This window comes from Strix aluco, chromosome 12, assembly GCF_031877795.1.
Source record: "Strix aluco isolate bStrAlu1 chromosome 12, bStrAlu1.hap1, whole genome shotgun sequence".
In the NCBI taxonomy this organism is placed as follows: Eukaryota; Metazoa; Chordata; class Aves; order Strigiformes; family Strigidae; genus Strix; species Strix aluco.
In genome coordinates this window covers 13,783,606-13,801,353 of record NC_133942.1, presented here as the reverse complement: position 1 = coordinate 13,801,353, position 17,748 = coordinate 13,783,606, and the positions used below count along the sequence as shown (strand labels likewise).

At 39.7% G+C, this 17,748-nt stretch overlaps 1 protein-coding gene across 9 annotated transcripts in view; it reads right to left on the bottom strand.

The window, feature by feature from the left end:
• MEGF11 (multiple EGF like domains 11) overlaps nt 1-17,748 on the bottom strand; it is a 306,379-nt gene that overhangs the window by 121,490 nt on the left and 167,141 nt on the right. For 6 of the 9 annotated variants that reach the window (XR_012624787.1, XM_074836840.1, XM_074836839.1 and 3 more), the window contains one exon: nt 11,885-11,959. The exons of the other annotated variants lie outside the window; for them this stretch is intronic. Coding sequence is in view for 5 of the 6 variants with exons in the window: in XM_074836840.1 (XP_074692941.1) it covers nt 11,885-11,959 (75 nt within the window). In the remaining variant the exon portion in view is untranslated. The remainder of the gene's footprint in view (nt 1-11,884; nt 11,960-17,748) is intronic. 9 annotated transcript variants of the gene reach the window in all.

Genomic DNA, 17,748 nt, shown 5'->3' with positions numbered 1-17,748 from the left:
ACATGAGTTTGATATAATCAGGAAACTAGTTTACTACCAATGATTAGTAAAAGTACATTATATTATATAGCACCACCAGTTATCAGCCACACATTTGCCCTAACCAGTCATCCTTTTTGTCCTCAGATCTTTCATAGACGTGAAAGCTCAGAGAAAATATTTGGCTGTAGGTTGAGCAAACCGCAGGAGTATGCAGACCCAAAGAATTCCTGCACTTTGATGCTGCTCTCCTCTACTGAATGTGTGCAAGCAGAACAGGAGGCAAAAAACATGGGATGGAAAGTATTAGACAGAGAAAATAAAATCATTAAGACTAGGAGGAAAGAAGAAGAAAATGTATGTAAGGAAAGAAGAAAGAGAGAAATAGGTTAAAAGAAAGAAAATAAAAAAACTGCATAAAATCCAGAAATAACAGAGAAAAATGAACAGCTGAAAAGAAAGAAGACGTACATTCCTGATGTCCTTGCAAATAGCATTACCAAGGACTCCCTGCTTTAGTGTCCCACATAATATGTCCCTGAAAATAATGAAGGTCACCAGCATATTATAAGAAGTAGCCAGCAATGAGTAGACCATTACAACAACCACAGAAATGATCAATTTGTTTATCCTTGTTAACTGAAAACAGAAAACAATGTGATAAGGGGATGGGCTACATCTTGCACCCCAAGGCTTTCATTCCGCAGCCGCTTCCTTGCCCTGGTGACACACACAGGACTCTTGCTTTTTACTCTTGGATAGGCAGGGAATAATGACTAACTGTAATAAAACAAATAACTGCCTCTTGCACATACAACATCTAATGACTGATTTCCTGGGAGCTGCATTAGCTCTTGCATTAGCTGGATTTTAGAAGTCAATTTTTAAAACTCAGGACAGCATTAAAAAACTGACAAATGCCACTCGGTCACATCCATGTTGTCACAGTTATTGAGGCCTCTGGAGAGAGTGTCAAAGAAATAAAGCAAATTTCTTTTTTGCTTAATTTGTGTCAATTGATTTCCTATTTTTAATTAATAATTCTAATTATGATGCAGCAAATTTACCCAACAGACACAACTAGTTTAATCAGCATGTATTGATTGTAACAGTAGAATTATCCCAATGTTCCTGACACCATTGATTTTCTGTTGCGCGACTGTAAGAAAACAGAAGCTGGACTGTGTTGTCAGCTCACTGTGCTGATGATCTCTAAGCTATGAATTGGTGCTCCTGACCTTACAAATAAAAACACAGACATTATCTACTACTTCAGCACTTCAGAGAAGGAATCTGGTGATTAAGTTATGACACAAATAAGGGGGTTAGTCATAGCCATAGCAGCAGGGAAATAAAGCTGGTAGACACTGATTTGAAGAAAAAAGCTGTAAGAGAGCTGTTAGAAAAGCCTTTGTAAAACTGAGCTAAATCATTTGCTTTAAGTTCCTAATTTGTCCTCACTGTGGACAGCCCCCAAACATCTATTTAATTTTCAGCATATGCTTAAATATCTGCGATAAGCACTTCAGTACATTTTTGAGCATTTTTCCTTATTTTTTTTTTCAACAGCTCATCTATGAAGGTGCTCACAGGGGCAGCAGGGTGGACACTTGCTCACATAGAGCCAATACTCCCTCTAATGTCACCGTGTGACTGTCCCCATCAGCACCCCATTTCTGACTCCAGAAGTAGGGCACTAGGGGTGAGAAAGAAAAGGGATTTTACAGAGAAGGCGTAGTGTGGCCCAAGCTACTGCTTAGCCCCTTTGCTGGAGTCATTGAGAATTCTTCCAATTCTATGCTCATCAAGCTCCAAATTCTGCAGAAATGATACAAAAAGCCACCTGTAACGGCACAGAGAATTTTTAACCATTTGCAATTAAAATGCTCCAACTTTGAAGGCATACAAAGGTTTTTTGCAGCCAGTGGCCCTCCGCTGTGCCTGGCACACCTCCACAGGGCCCTCTGCTTTACTGAAACGTGGCAGAGTCCAAAGGTGTGGTACATCAAGCCTCTGCAATGGAATGAGTGGCCCTAGTTTATGGTGTGGAGCAGCTAAGAGTTCTCACCTATGATTGCCTCACTTAACTACCTATTTGTAGCAAAGAAACCAAAAGTATGGAATCCTGAGGAAAACAGCAACTTCTCACCAGCAGCACAGAACGTGCATGTGTGAGGACACCGACTGTAACTGAGGTGGGTTTGAACTAAACCTCTGCAGCCAAGTTGCTCCCAGGCTTGTATGAAAACATGCAATGGGATCTGAAGGTTGGGCCAAACACCATTACAAAATGGAAAAGAAAAAACAATGTGGCTGCTACTGCCTGAATGCAATGGGACGGCAGAGGCATGTCACCAGTTCACTGCAGGGAACGCAGGGCAGAGTATTCTTTTACCTGAGGTGTAGGGAGGAGAGAGGTGTGAAAGCAAAGTATGACTTTTAATCTGCTTGTTTTGTTGCAGAGCTAATCATAGTCCAGTGAAAAATAATTTACCAAGTTTCCCCGTATTTGTTTTTTCACAACAGTTGACAATGCAAGCAGATTTAGCAGAAAAGCGGCTGTGGTAGAGGTGAAATCACTAGCAATGGAAAAACCACAATTTTTCCTATAGCTGTTAATTCATATTAAACATTTGCTGTTTCTGCTTACTCAAACTATAATGTGTCAGTAATAAACATGCAATTATATTAGTTAGCTTTTTGGCTAAAATATTTGGAACAGTAAAATTGATAGATAATTACAGTAACAGTTATTTGTTCCCTGCCAAACCTGCAGTAAGGCATGCCTGCCTGCAGAGTTATGTCTTTTTAAGCACAAAAAGATAAGCAGTACACATCATACACTTTGAATAATGAGAAAGATTTCCTATGGCCAGCATTTCAGAAGTGGAAACAGACTGTGGTTTGATACAAACCATATCTATTTATGTAAAATGGGATTTTAATTGGAGCTACTTATCCCCGTGATATAAATGAGGCAATGAAAAATGATTGATGCACTCTGGTAATTATTGTTATACCACCTTGCAAACTACAACAAAAAAATCTTTCATGTACATAATGGCTGTTTAAATTTTAATAAGATACAGAACTGCACTTCAGTAGGCAAAATATTAATGGTACATTTTGGGCAATATTTATATTTAAATACAAACAATATTTAACTGAAAAATCAGAATACATGAGGAATGCTGGGTGGATTTATTTAAGTGATAAATAGATCTATTTTGGAAACATACAAAAGAAAGTAAAAATTGCATTAGCTTGTTATTTTTTGCAGTGGAAAGCACAAGCATGACACAGCATAAACTCATTGTCTCCCCAATATAAAAAGTGGCAGTAAGTATGATGGCGTAGATATATGGGGTCTCACAGTAGTCACTGCTGCTGCTTCTTTATTTCTACCTAACAGCAAAGGTTAAGAGTGCAAAATCAGTTTCTGTTCATTATTATACAGAATGAATAGCAATATAAATTCTTAATAATTGTTATACCTATGGGGGAAGTAAAGCAATTCTGCTCATTTAAATGAAATGAAAGTTGAGCACTAAAGCCTTCCTTCTCTTCTTCTCCAGCTATGGAACAATGCCCCACCAGAATGTGAAAACGCACCGGTTCTCTCCATCACAGCTATATCAGACTTTCCGGAAAACTGAACAGCCAATAAGGCTCCAAGAGGCTATTACAGTGTACAAGGTTCGAACAGTGCAGAGACACCAAATACAATAGTCCTATTATAGATAAGTCTTCTAAAGATAGAACAAACTGCAGAAAAGAGTCTGTCTATACAATCAACTAATGCATCATTTGTCAGAAAAGAAATGTCCAGGCTATCTCGAAAAAAATGCCAAGAAGTTGCTTGTAACAGAGGAGTGTATTGAATAAAAGACCAAAGCAATCAAGACCTTCTGTGGTTATAATCTCATTTGTGCATTGACAGTATTTCAGTCAATAGACTGTCATACACTAGCTAAGAGTTGTATTGTAAAAATATTTGGACCATCATATCAAATTTCATAGCTGGTGCCCTACAAGGTCAGAGAGTGGAATCATTAGTCTTAATAGGGCGATTGATCAAACCATAAATCCAGCAAAATCAAATTTTACTTTGGTGTCTCCTACAAAGAAAAATGAAAAAAATAATTCAATTCATATGTATCATAATTTCTAGCAACCAGATCACATTGCATCAGGAAACTCAGTAGCCTACTCTGCATATAAAGCATGATCCCGCTTTTATTGCAATCAGTCGCAAGTTCTCACTCCCTCCTAGGGAAGCAGGGGATAATGAAGGGGAAGAGGCAGGTTTGGAAGGGGGTAGGTCATAACTCTCTGCCATTCTGGATGCAGATTACCACATCCTGCATGTCACTATTGGACCAAGCAAATGCAAAAGCAGAAAAGGAAACTTAGCTTATTTTCCCCCATTTCACCATCTGCAGTTCAATTTATGCAGTGAGAGCTTTTCAACATGTACGCTTAATATACACCTCCATGGAAGCAGGGTCAACACAGTGCATGGGATGGGTCAGACTATCAGGGACATCAGTCCCAAAGATTTCTTTTGTTTATTGACCCTCTCAGTGCACCTGAATCAAGTATGAGAAACAGAATGAAACCCTTAAATCATGTCATTTGGTTTCAGTTTGTATTATGAAACAACTGCACCGTGGAATAAAGGAGAGAACAGTGCTGTTGACTAGGCAATAGGAGTAGTTGGTCTTAAACCACGACAGGAATTCCTTGCACTGCACATTTTTGTATCGCATTGCAGACTTCAGAATATAATTGAACTCTTTGGCTTTTGAGTCCCTTTTCACTGTAAATGCAATATTAATGAATCATATTGAGCTTTCCCAAACAAGAGCAGGGACATGAATAAAAAACCCCCTAACTGTCCTAATTCTACATGGACCTTCCTAATCTGGCTTTATTTAGCCACCAAAAAAGAGGAAAAATACCCAAAGTAGAAGACATTAGCAAATTGTGAAAGATGGATCAAGGGCATTTTTCTTAAATCCCTGATCTGATCAGTTCAAGATATGTCCCTCTTATATAGCCGTAATCACCTGGATACAGGGTTTAGCAACTAACTCTAATTACAGAGATGTTGAGCAGTGATTTTTTTTAAGTGAGAGTTAAGCTGAGAAGAGCTTCTTGACTAGAAGCCAGTGTGCTCAATCAATTAAATCATAAGAGAAGAAGAATCAGACCAAGGGGGGAATGCGTATGTGAGGCTGATCATCAGTACAACTGAACTGTCACCTCAGTGCACGTTGGAATGTGACCATAGAAGTAGATTGATGGATGAATTGCGCTCAGCAGAGAGCAGCCCACAGTGAATTGCTGATAAGATCTCAAAATAAATCTTACAATATTACATGCCAAGGTGGAACTGCAGCCTCTGCAGCCTTGCTGTAGCTCAGAAGCTAAGCAGGTCCTTCTGTCTACCTAGCCTCAGGGGGCTTTCCTGGTCTGAAGGAGGTTCTTCTCCCCATGTTGCTGGGATGTTTGTACAGTGTTAGTGAGGTGTTACACAGCAGCTCATGAAAACTGGAAGCGGAGTGAGTTTAACAAGCCTGGAAAGATTTGGATGAGTTTATGTGACTCAAAGATACTGATTTCCCCTGTAACTACTGTTTTTCTAGATGACAGCTTAATATCTGCCAATTAGAGGAAGGAGAGACTCTGACTGGAGCCACTGCAATCCAGAACAAAAAGGCAACGGTGGGGTGTAAGGGATGTAAGGATGAAGCTGTCTGGTGGGTTGGTTTCTGGGTTCACAGAGGTTATGATATGACCTGCAGAGTAAATATAGAGAAGGTGGATGTCAGACGTCTCACTGATAAAGGTTTCTTTACTGTGTTTAGCTATTTAAATCATCAGTATACAGGGGAATTTTGCTTTAGGCTCCCTCAGTAAAAGGAGAGACAAAGAACTACTGATTTCTTGGCACATAGAGCCAAACCCTAAACAGAGTGGAAAATTCATAGTGAATTCAATAGGTGCCCACAAAGTCCTAAGAAAGAGGAGGCCTGGACTGCTGTCATGATCCTCTGGCAGTGATATGACTCTGGAATCAAAAATCGGTGTATGATTCATGAGAAGATATGTGAACGTCCTTCATTTCTCACTTAGGAAGTTTGTGCTGTAAGAGATGTGCGGCTGGCTCACTCCTGACTAGCTATTACACAACCAAGGGAATGGCTTTACGAATGATTATAAAAATCATTATTTAACTCCTGTGGGAGCTCAAAGACTCACAGATCTGCACTATTCTGAAAAGGCATGAGTTGTGAGACTTGAGCTGTCTCTTTGTCACTTTATTGCAAACAGATGGTTTTGGAATAGGACATCCAAATACAGAGATTTTTGCCCCAAAACTGTGTCCTAAATAAGATTTACGCCGGGTGATTTCTGTCTGGCATGGACAAAACTCCAACATCCCCCTTAATAGTACAGTGCACTTTAATTAAAGACTGTGGGTAGCAAGTTGACTTTTTATAGTGTGTAAAGTCCATAAACCAAAGCCATTTATATAGCTGCCCACTAAACCTCACACCCCTTTAAAGGCATGGTGAGATCTTCCCCAAACCATTGCAATATTTCTGTTCCAAGAGTTTTTAGTATCGGTGATAGATGGCCAACTTGAAAGCAGGAGGAAGAGCAGCTCTTAACTTATCCTTGAAGCTTGAGCTAGTACAAGGAGAAGAAGTATAAAAGAGTCCTCATAGTTCTGTGTCTCCCTTAAGGATGACGGACTCCATTCCTTAACGCCCTTAAGCTGCAAGGAAAGAGAATGGTTTGTGGCATGCAAATGCACAGGGCTGCAAAGCCCAATGTAAACCTCACTAAATAAATTAAAATCTCTTCACCGACCTAAGCTGGCTGTCTGTTAAAACCAAAACACTGAACTGAATTCAGATGCATGGAAATGAGGTGCTGATTTTTTTCTGGAAACCATGCTGGACTCCCTTCTGCACTTCTGGGGTCATTTGTGTCTCCTCTCATGCTGCCCTCTTGCCTCTGAGAGATACCTCATCAGCAGAAAAGGTATCACATTTGTTCTTCATCACTTCTTTCCTTAGAAATTCTCTGCTGCAGCAGATGAGAAACTTGGCAGCAGGGAGGCAGCAGGTGTGCTGAATGCTGCTCTCATCATCCCTCACACTGACTACTCTGCCTCATTAGTTATAACTCTATCGGTAAACCAACCAGGGTATGGGGCCAATATTAGCATGTGACTGCCCAGAATACTTGACTGATATCACACTGTTAGGCCAGCATGAAACAGTGTTTCTTCAAACCATGCCTAGGTGCCATGCAGGGGTTTGCAGAGCCCAAGGACTAATCCCAGTGGGCAGGCTGGATGCAGCCAGTTTATCCGAGACGATGCTAGATTTGAGCTGTACGGACATGACCAAGGCTGTGCCAGTTAACCTCAGGGTCAGAAAATCACCTGGTCCAACATCATACCTACTGTTTCCTTGGCTCCCTTTGTTTGGCAAACGCTAACTGTCATCTCCTGCCTTATATGCAGATCTTTCAGTTCTCAGGGTCTAGGTTGCCTCAAAAAGAAGGACAACCCCTTGCAGATAATATGGAGATAAATTTCATCCTTCCACTAGAAATGTTAAAATAATTTGTCAGATGGTTTAGATCACTCTGTATAAATGCTGTGTCCTCATCAATACACACCACTCTGCCAGTTTTTCTGTCATTCGCAAATTTTATCTGCAGCGACTTTGTATTTACTTCTAGATCATTAACATAAATATTGATAGGAGTGAGTCTAATACCAGAAGCCCACCAAAAATACATTTGATGATTGTTCCACATTGACAGCTGCTTTCTGAGATCTGTCATTTAGCTTGTATTCAATTTTTAATGCATGTTATTGACAATTGCATAGAGTTAATTTTTTAATCAGAATATCTTTCAGAACTGAACCAAATATGTTACAAAAATTTATTATATTTGCACAGCTACTCTAATTAAACTAGCAACTAAATCTGTGATCTCATCCAAGAATTATATCAGGTTTGTATAGGATGATCAATTTCTTGTGAAAAACTAAACCTCATTTTAATTACTATCTTTTAATTTTTCATTGATTGAATCCAACTAGTACCACAATTTATTGTTTTTCCTCCTGGAGTTAACAACGTCTTGTCCAAAATCTGCTCAGGATTGTGAAAACATGTAAGGTTTTGTTTGTTTTTTATTAAAGACATTTTCTAAAATTAGAGGACACCCTGGAGGAAAACGACTGACAACTTGCAATAGAGGCATCCCCAGAATAGTTAGTTACTTGCTGGGCTGGCATATCAAGAAAGCCCAGGGGGAAGAAGGAATATCTGAGTCATCCTCAAAACTCCCCCTTTTCCAGGTCTCAAGCACAAATCAAAGAGCAATGGGGAATTGTTCACATGCTGCTTCAATGCAGGCAGAGATTGATTTTAAGCTGCACAATGTTACACAGGCCTCTTGCTCTGCAGCAGGGCTTGTCGGGAGGGACAGGGAGACCTTTCTGCTCTAAGGGCAGGGCAGAGAATTAATAGCACAGGCTACTGATGTGTGCATTAGCAGCAAAGTAGCTATTGCTTTTTTCTCCAGCTCACTCACTCTTATCCTGTTTTCACAAAGGAATATGATTAAGATGTCAGTTGTTTAGATCCATTTTTAATATCTCCTGATCAAAAGTGGAAGCTTAGATAGCATGTAAGAACTGACTTTGATATTAAAGAGAGAAAGAAGAACAAATAGTTTAATTTGCTTCTTGTCTTTTTTGGCTTGGGATTTTGAAGCAGATGTTCATATGCAAACACAAAAAAAACATCTTCCATCCAAGTCTGAGCACATATCACATGGTTCAGAGAGAGATGTATAGTGAGGACTACAACAGCATGCTTCCTGCTTGCAGTGTCACAAGAATGTCACAATGACCTATGTAACTTGTCTGAACATGGGATGAAAAAAAAGAGAGAATAAACTTTTAAAAAGGAACAAAATACTTGAAGTAACCCACACTCAGAAAACATGTGTAAGTATGCTACTTCAAGCATATCTATAGATTAAAAAATAGGAAAAACACAGATTGAATATTATAGTATGATTTTAACGATGATCTTAAGTGACACAGAAGCAAGTAATGTTAAAAGAAAGGGGCTGATTTCTGGATCTTAAACCGATGAGACCACAGAGGAGCACGTGCAAAGCCTCTGGTTACTCATAAACAGGGGAAACAGGCTCTTGGTATGGCCCAAATTCTAAAAGGCTGGAATGTCACATTTTGAAGAGGGCTTTGATTCTTTTTGGTCTTTGTATGTATTGAGGAATTGACAGCTAAATTGTGGAGACCAAAGCCAGATACAAGGGGAAAACCCAACCAGCAAGGAATCAAACAGAAGGACGTGTGATGTTTCACACATTCACATTAACGCATAACCTGAGAGAAATGGCCCATTGTAGGAAGTACCACCAACCTTCCATCTCCCCCAGGAAGAGGCACACCGCTTGCCAGCAGAATCTCCCTGCTCTCCCAGACTGACGCCAAAGCAGGTGGCAAGCTAACCTGCTTGGGAGGCACGGCCCACCTCGCCTCGCTATTGCCCAGGAAGAGAACTGGCACGGACACAGGCACAGGCTGGGAGCTTTCAAGGAGTAATCCTGCCCCATTCCCGTCAACCATGGAATCATCACAGATGGACATTATCACTGGTCCTACTATTTTCTATGGGTTTATGATTTTTAAAATGCTTTTTAGACATTTAATCCCCACTTCTTTTCCAAGAACCTCAGAAAGACCCCCACAAACACTTGCCAACTGTTTGTGATGAAGATGAAAGACAAAGGGGAAGCAGACTATGAATACTAACAAGTAAAAAGACTTAAGGTCTGGATATAAATCTGAGATGCTTGGTGACAGTGCCACAGCAAGACAGTTCTTGAATTACCTACCATTTAAAAGCCTGTTCCTGTAAGCACGGCTATAGATCCAGACCATACAGGTGTAAGTTATACATGTACATACACACATCCTAAGGGATTTCATGGAGACATTGCCAGTTCTCTCTCTGGTTGTATTTCTGTGGAAGCCAAAATGTGTCATGGGGACTTTTGTATCTCATAGGGACCAAGCACACCTCATGCATCTGTGTCATTAGACCTCAGAGAGGTCTAGTCACAGCAATTGCATTCACCATCATATCGTGTTATAGGCCGAATGTCTCTTCCATGCTTGTTTCTAAATATGTTCGGGTTTCATATAGGAAATGAAAACATTTAAAAATGTTTCTCCATGCTTAGACTTGTCTCGGTAGACCGGTATTTCCTATGTATTAATGGAGCATAAGCTGAGTGCAAAATCTGGCCCTTCATACGATTGGCTATTTTTGGCATTGGGCCCAGATAAGAACAAAAAAATAATTGTCTGAATTTAATCAGCTGATGTTAGTTGGCAGTGCAAGAAGTCTTTATGCAGGTATTTATTTGTCCCAGCAATAACAAGAATATTGGAATTTATATCCAGGAGATAAGAGAGCACCTTGTCACTCAAGCACAGCTAACAAGGGAATCACTATTTGGTACAGACATGTAAATGTCAAATGCTTAGCCTGGTTATTATTGTAAATTCCATTTTTACAACCTTTTATTTTTAGAATGGTCTCTTAATTGATTTTTAATTATATTTTTCAATGACATTTAACTACACATGCTTTGTAAATATACCCACACATATGACAAAATATATTAAAGGAGAAAATACCGATACATTAGAGGTACTATCTTCACAGACTGCACTAAGAAGAAATTCTAGTGTGAGATCAAATTTGTTTTGGGTATAAGTGGGTGCAGTTCTACCACAGACAGATGATACCAGCTGATTTGGTCCTCAGAATGGTAATGATACACTTCAATAACCCATCAGTACAGAGGTGCACTGCTCCTTCCTGACAGTCATCAAAATGGAATGGGAAGGGATGTAAAACAATCACCAGCTCAACTGGCCACAGGGTGATTCAAAGCAACTTCTAATCCACCTCAGCACAAAGCAGCTGGGGAGGCCATGGTTGCTGAAAATAATGTACTATAACATTTTTCACTTATACAGTGTGTGTTATTTATTACAAGGGGCAAAATACAATGCCAAAGTATTATTTAACCTAAAACATGAACAACACAGAGATTTTTAACAGTGAGTCACAGCTATCTAACTTGTAGATCAAAACAGCAAACCAAACCTTAGGAAATGTAACTGCTTTTTATAACTGAAGCTGAGATATGCCCAAGGAAATGTAAATGGTGTTATTTGGCTTTTGCGTAAATAAGGAGTGAGAAGAAAATGAGGAATAACTTTCAACTCTGGGTCCTGAGTGATTACCCAAGTTGAAATTTGGCCAGGACATAGTGACCAAGTGCTGGCTTGACATAAAGTTCTACAAGGTCTTCAGTGGTCAGAAGAGGTCAGGACATCTCTTCTACCTCAGGAACACCATGCTAGAGAAAAGCAGAAGGCAATGCATCTCAGGCGTCCAGTGTGGTGTTTTGGAGGTGTCAGATAGCACAGCCTGAGCACCAGACAGGACTGCAGCACACAGTGCGGCATTAAAAGATATAGCACTATAAATTGCATCCATCCAGTTGCCTAAAACAGAGGTTTGGGATGGGTTAAAAAAGTTAACCCAGTTAACAAATGACAAAATCCTGGGAAGTCTGAAACGCTGTATGAAACTATTCAATTACCTTGAGTTTCTGGCACAGCATCCCTCAGGTTTGGGGTCCAAAGGATCATGGGCCATTCAAGAGAGAAACCATGCACAGGGAAAGGCTGGAACCAGCACCCTCAGATCCCACCACCCAAGGCACCCTACATTAGCCATTGAATTTGTTGGAAGCCACTCACTGTTGTAGTTGCTGTTCCCACTAGTCTCTGCCGGTGCGGTGCTGTGCTCCCCCGGCCCTTCAGAGGTGGCCCTTCCTGACACGGAACGGGGAGAAAAAGGGAGGAGACGAAACAAAGAGAGGGAAGAAGGGGACACAGGAGGGTAAAAGAAGGGAAAGGGAGCATTTGTAACCGAACTCTTCCAACAGCTTCGTTACACATATACACTGGGCACACTTAGGGCCTGCCAGCGACAGCCTTGCATTGGCCCTAACTGGCTCCAGGTCAGGTGTGAAGAAGCTGTTTCACACAAAAGCAGGTTCACGCAAGGGCTGCAGAGCAGGCAGGCACCCGGGGTGGTTTTGCAGGCTGTCTTTAACCTGCAGCCACACGCAGCTGGAAACTTCAACAAACCTGCACTACAGAAATTATTTTCCTCTTTTCCATTGAAAATGCTACTTTTTATTGAAAAAATTACAATTTCTGACTGCAAAACTCAATTTACTTCTTTTAACAATATTTTTCTGCCAAAAGTGCTTTTTTCCCCAAAAAATCCAATTCCCCATAGAAAGAACATCATGACAATTTTTGTAAATGAGTGCCATTGATGTATTTTATGGAAAATCAAAATGATAACTTGAAAAATACCACTTCCTGTGCTTTTATGAAAACACTGTATAACGTTATTGAAGTCAGAAGGATAACAACAGGTGAAGGCCTGCACATTTTTCACTCAAACTTGTATTTGCTGACAATTCACACATACCTTTTACATGGCCAGGATGTCATATTGTTATTAGCAAGGCTGTAATTTCATTAACAGTTACAGAAGCAGTGGAAAACACTGGAAAAAGCAGAATATAGTATTTATCCAATTCCCAAGTTTGACAATTATGGCGGAGGCATAGTGCTTTTGTTGTGGAAGGACCTGATTTCTTCATGTTGTGGAACTCATAAAAACCACAGGACTGGGGAATGACTATATTGATCTTGGATAAGATTCACTCCTGTGCAGAGATCCAGCACAAGCCAGTATATCACATAAATTTTGTTTAAGTCCATACTGGGGAATGAAGTGGCATGCAAATCACGCATTATTGTTAACATAATGCTTTGTTCCTAAATATTGCTACTCCTGAGTAGACTACAAAATTCTTTCAGAGATTATAAAAATAATCCCCGTTCTGCAAATGGGGAGACCGAGACAATGAAAGGAGACAAGACTCGACAAACGTCACCCAGCAGGGAAGCAGAAGGGCTGGGATACATCCAGATGCCAGAGTAGAGATCTGTCTCCTGTCATTGCCCCTATATGTAGTACAAACATACAGTTGACGACAGCTTCTGCCCCACAAAGTGACTTCTCTAAAATGCCTCTTGTAAAGTCTGCTTGCGCAATGGGACCCAAGTGTTCATCACAAAATGCATTCATTAATTCACGCTGTTTATTTTAATTTTAATGGAACCTGATTTAATTGTGTTGTATATGTTCTGTATAGATAACTAATTCTCTTTTTATTTTTTTTCTGTGGATACGTATTTTACATGCTCTTTTTTCCTTGCAGCAGCAGCTTTTGCTCACTCATAGTTCCTCCTATGGGATCTGAGGAAAAGGAATGTAACTGGCATCCCTTTCCACCCTTTAATGAAACTAGGGTTCAGATTACTGTCATACTGTGAAGACTGGTAAAACATCTTTGCTGACAGTTTTAAAACTTCCAGAACACAGAAATTAAGCAAAAATTAATTGGAAATCTCAGAGACAGATTTCAGTAGACAGCAATGCATGCTCAATTCATTAACTCTGAAAAAATGCAAGTGCTACATTTCATATGTGTCACAAGCCCTCAAGAACAATGAAAGTGTTTGTTAACAGACTTTTGGAGAAAAAAGCTAAACCAAGTTGCAGTGCGTGCTGCACTTCTGTGTCTCAGCAAAAGCTGGCTGTAAAATAGAGTAAACTGTGGGTATATTTTAGGGAACTACAAGCATACCTTCAGATCAATCCATTCCTGAACTTGTGCTGATGCTCAGAACAGTAATGGGAAAACAATCCTGCTAAGCTTTCTTGCAGCAAGGATAAAAATCCTTCTTTCATCACAGGTTGGCCCTCTTGTTTTCTGGGGAAGCGAATCGTTGCACTGAGGATCCAACAATTCTTTGTTATTCCTTTTTAAAGTAAACATATATGCACCTGTTCATATGAATGGTTACTTTTTTCTTTGGCCATAAAGTGCCCAAGTGGCCATTTAAGCATATAATGCCTCACCTAATTGCATAACCATGAATATTCATGTACAAATTGTAATTACAAGTGGATGTTCATTGTGCATGTACGGTCTTTGTTTTACTATTTTTAATTGCCAGAACACAAAAGATTTCAAAATATAAGTGAACTGTTGGATTCAGATTTGCAAACTGCCTGCTCAAAGGCTGAACACTAATAAAGGTACTAGCCCAAGGAAATGTGCAATTCAGCTTGGTGCTGTGAACAGTTAAAGCAAGCTAATGCAGATCCCAACCTCGCCTTCCCAGTCCTTGCACATTCAGAATCCCACCAGTTCCCATTTTACTGTGCACATGACCACAAGACAAATTTAACAACAAACCTTTGAAAAGATTCTGGAATTCAGGTTGGCCTAACAGCAGGTAACAGTGAGAAATCCACTTCTCTTCAGACGGATGAAGTGATAGAAATGCAAGGTAGACCGAAAAGAATCGATTTGTCATGACCAGTAAAAGAGAGCTGAAGCTTATGTTTTCATTTCTGATACCTAAACTGGCAAAGCACTTCAGAAGCTGACATTTATTGATCATGCAGCCTCAAAACAATACTGGTGAAGTTCAGAGCCCATACAGGCAAAAGACATGCATTAAATACAACAGGAAAGTTGATAGCAGAAGAAAAATGAGAAATAAATTCCATTTACAGACTTGGCATGTGTGTGGAAAGCATATAGCCACTTTTACCAGCAAGAAAGTGTTGGGATTTTGTTATTACATGGCTTTTTCTTTCATGTTAGGTCACCATTTTGAGATGCAGTGGATGTTGTGCCTGCTAATGTCACTGGCCTCAATCATGCAATCCTTAATCAGGCAGAAATCCCTGCAGTTTTGCCCATATAAGAATTACAGACTCAGTTATAGGTCTTCTGGTGCAGATTTGACCCCTGCTGCCTCCCTGCCGCAGTAAAACTCCTAAATCCGCTTGGATCATTACTTCTACAACTTGCCAGAGGGCATGGGAGTGCAGCATTTATGCTGTTGCTTTCTGGTTTTAACCAAGAGTTGAGGCTTCATCCAGTGACTGTACTGGCCAACATACAGCAAGAGAAATAATCTAAACCAGATACAGGGCTGGTAGGGATTACTTGTCCCAGAATAATCACTCTCTCCACCAACTCTGCCCCCATGCAAAACAACAACTTGCTAGTCCTTGTTCAGCCAGTGCCAGTATGCCTTTTTTTAGAACATAAAAATAGGTTTCCTTAATGGTGTAAAAAGGTTATTAGGATTGTTTATTCTAAGGTCTGAAATATGTATTCAATTCTCAATTTGCTTATATGTCTTTTAATTATATCAACATTGGTGTTCTGTCTTTGTAGTGGTAATTGGAAATTGATATAAAATCAAGACTAGAAAACATTAAGCACTGCAGTGACTGGAGTTGTTTTTCACAGCATTTATCATCTTACTGCTTGTTTTTCAGAATTAAATTTCCAACACAATTCTCTTTTTAACATACAATATTAGGTGAAAATATTAAACATGTTCACTGGCAGATGATGTCTATTTATCAGAGACAAGCACAATAAAAGCCATACCCTGCTAAATTCTAACCCTGCAATTCACTAAATTACATAATTCGGCATTAAAGGGGAAGGGATATACATCTGGGAGATTTTCTGCAGAAAAAATCTTAAAAACCTTTGGCATAGCCTGGATGTGAACGTATAGGAGACCAATGCAAAGAAAACCATGTGTGCTTGGGTGACAAACAGAATGATGGTGGTGTCCCTCAGAATTCACAGTGGAGGTAGTAAACAGGGCACAGAGAGAGAGGAGAGGAGGATGCAGATACTTCTGTTCTGAAACACAAATGATGTGAGCTGTCCGGACAGACAGACTAGTTGAATTTGTTTCTTGAAATGAGATTATGTGTAGGCAAACACATACACAAATGAGATTATGTGTAAGTGGAGAAGGGAAGGAGACCAAAACTGATTTTACAGAGGGGACAGCCATCATTGTCAAGAAGAGGCAAAAGGAAAAGAAGAATGAGGGTGATAGCATTTGGAGGGGGGGGCTTGGCCAAGAAAGAAGTACTATGCCAGACTGAAAACTCTGTGATTGCACTGGAGAAAAGGAGGTCCAGACAGCGCCTGGAACCATGGATTGTGAGCCAGAGGGCAGCTTGCACATTCATATCTGTGAAAAGAGGCCCAGACATTAAGCGAGATTAAAAGTCTTTTCAAAAGAGAAAGAGAAGGAAGAGCGACCCAAGCAAAAGCAAAAGCAAAAGCAGCTCCTGAATGGCACCAATGGCTTCTGATCTTGAAAATGCCTCAAAGGGGAAATGTGTAAGTAGGAAGATAGTATCTATCTGTCCATCTATCTACACGTACATATACTTTCATAACTATAGATAACTAAAGATGGACAGCCATGAGTACAACAAACACAAATCTATATGCACACAGGCACGTACATGCATATATAAAGACACATAAATATACAGGCTATAAAAAAGTGTATTACATATATTTGTATAAAATATGTAAAACAGAGATGAAATATAAAGTATACATACACCTTATTAATACACATTGAATGTATACTGTTTAGTCAGAACCAAAATATTCAGGTGTAAATGTGCACTCAGATATGACATATTCACCTGGATAAAATTCAAAACTTCTTGAAGTCTATACAAGTACTCCTACAATGTTAGTGGCCTGGTTGTATACAAAGGCTATGATTTAAACTGAACTTAAAATCCCCATGATATCAATTCTTCTGAATTGTATTGTTGGAATTGCTTCTTCCAATTCCAAAAGAGGAAGCAAATGTTTAAAATTGTATGAGGAGACATTAATTACAAACTCATCTGAATGCATTGTCATCCCATAGTCATTTGGCCTCAACCCTGAAGTAACAACCGTGTTCTTACATGTAACCAAAGGCCACTTTCAGGATGGGGCTTTAGCCTCCAAGTGGTCTGTAGAAGCTGCTGCATATCAAAGCCGACTCAAGACAGCTGAAATAATTCTCCATTGAAATCCAAATGAACATTTTGATAATGACAAATGCCATACATCATTAGAGTTCTTTATTCAAGGTGCACTTCATGCTTTATTTACCATATTTTAATAGGCAATAATAATGGAATAATAAATGGGGAAAAATATGGGTTTTGTTGTCTTTGTTCAAATTTCTCAGTGTGAGAGAGCAACATGTGTCTAATTTTTCATATATCCTTGAACAGCCTGAAATGACAGATTGCCCATAATCTGTTATAAAATCTCAGTGCCAGAACATGACAATAGATAGCACCATGGAGTGTCTTGGTTATCTCAAAGGGAATAATTTAACACTAACCAATAGCAGAAGGGTGACCCAGTTCGGAGAGGCCTGGAGAGAGATACATTGCTGGTGGCTCCAACCATGTGTGGCTACATGCAGGCACAGTTAAAAGGCAGATTAATAGGCAGTCAGGTGTGAGGAATAAAGCCAAGGAGCCCTACTGTGGAACACACGGCATTTATCCTATTTTGTAAAGCACTTTATGAATTAACCTAGGCTGGTCTTTTTTAAATAGTGAGCATCTGAAGATTCACACCAGCGTTTCTCCAGCCTGATCTGTATTCCAAAACAGTACTGCTCAC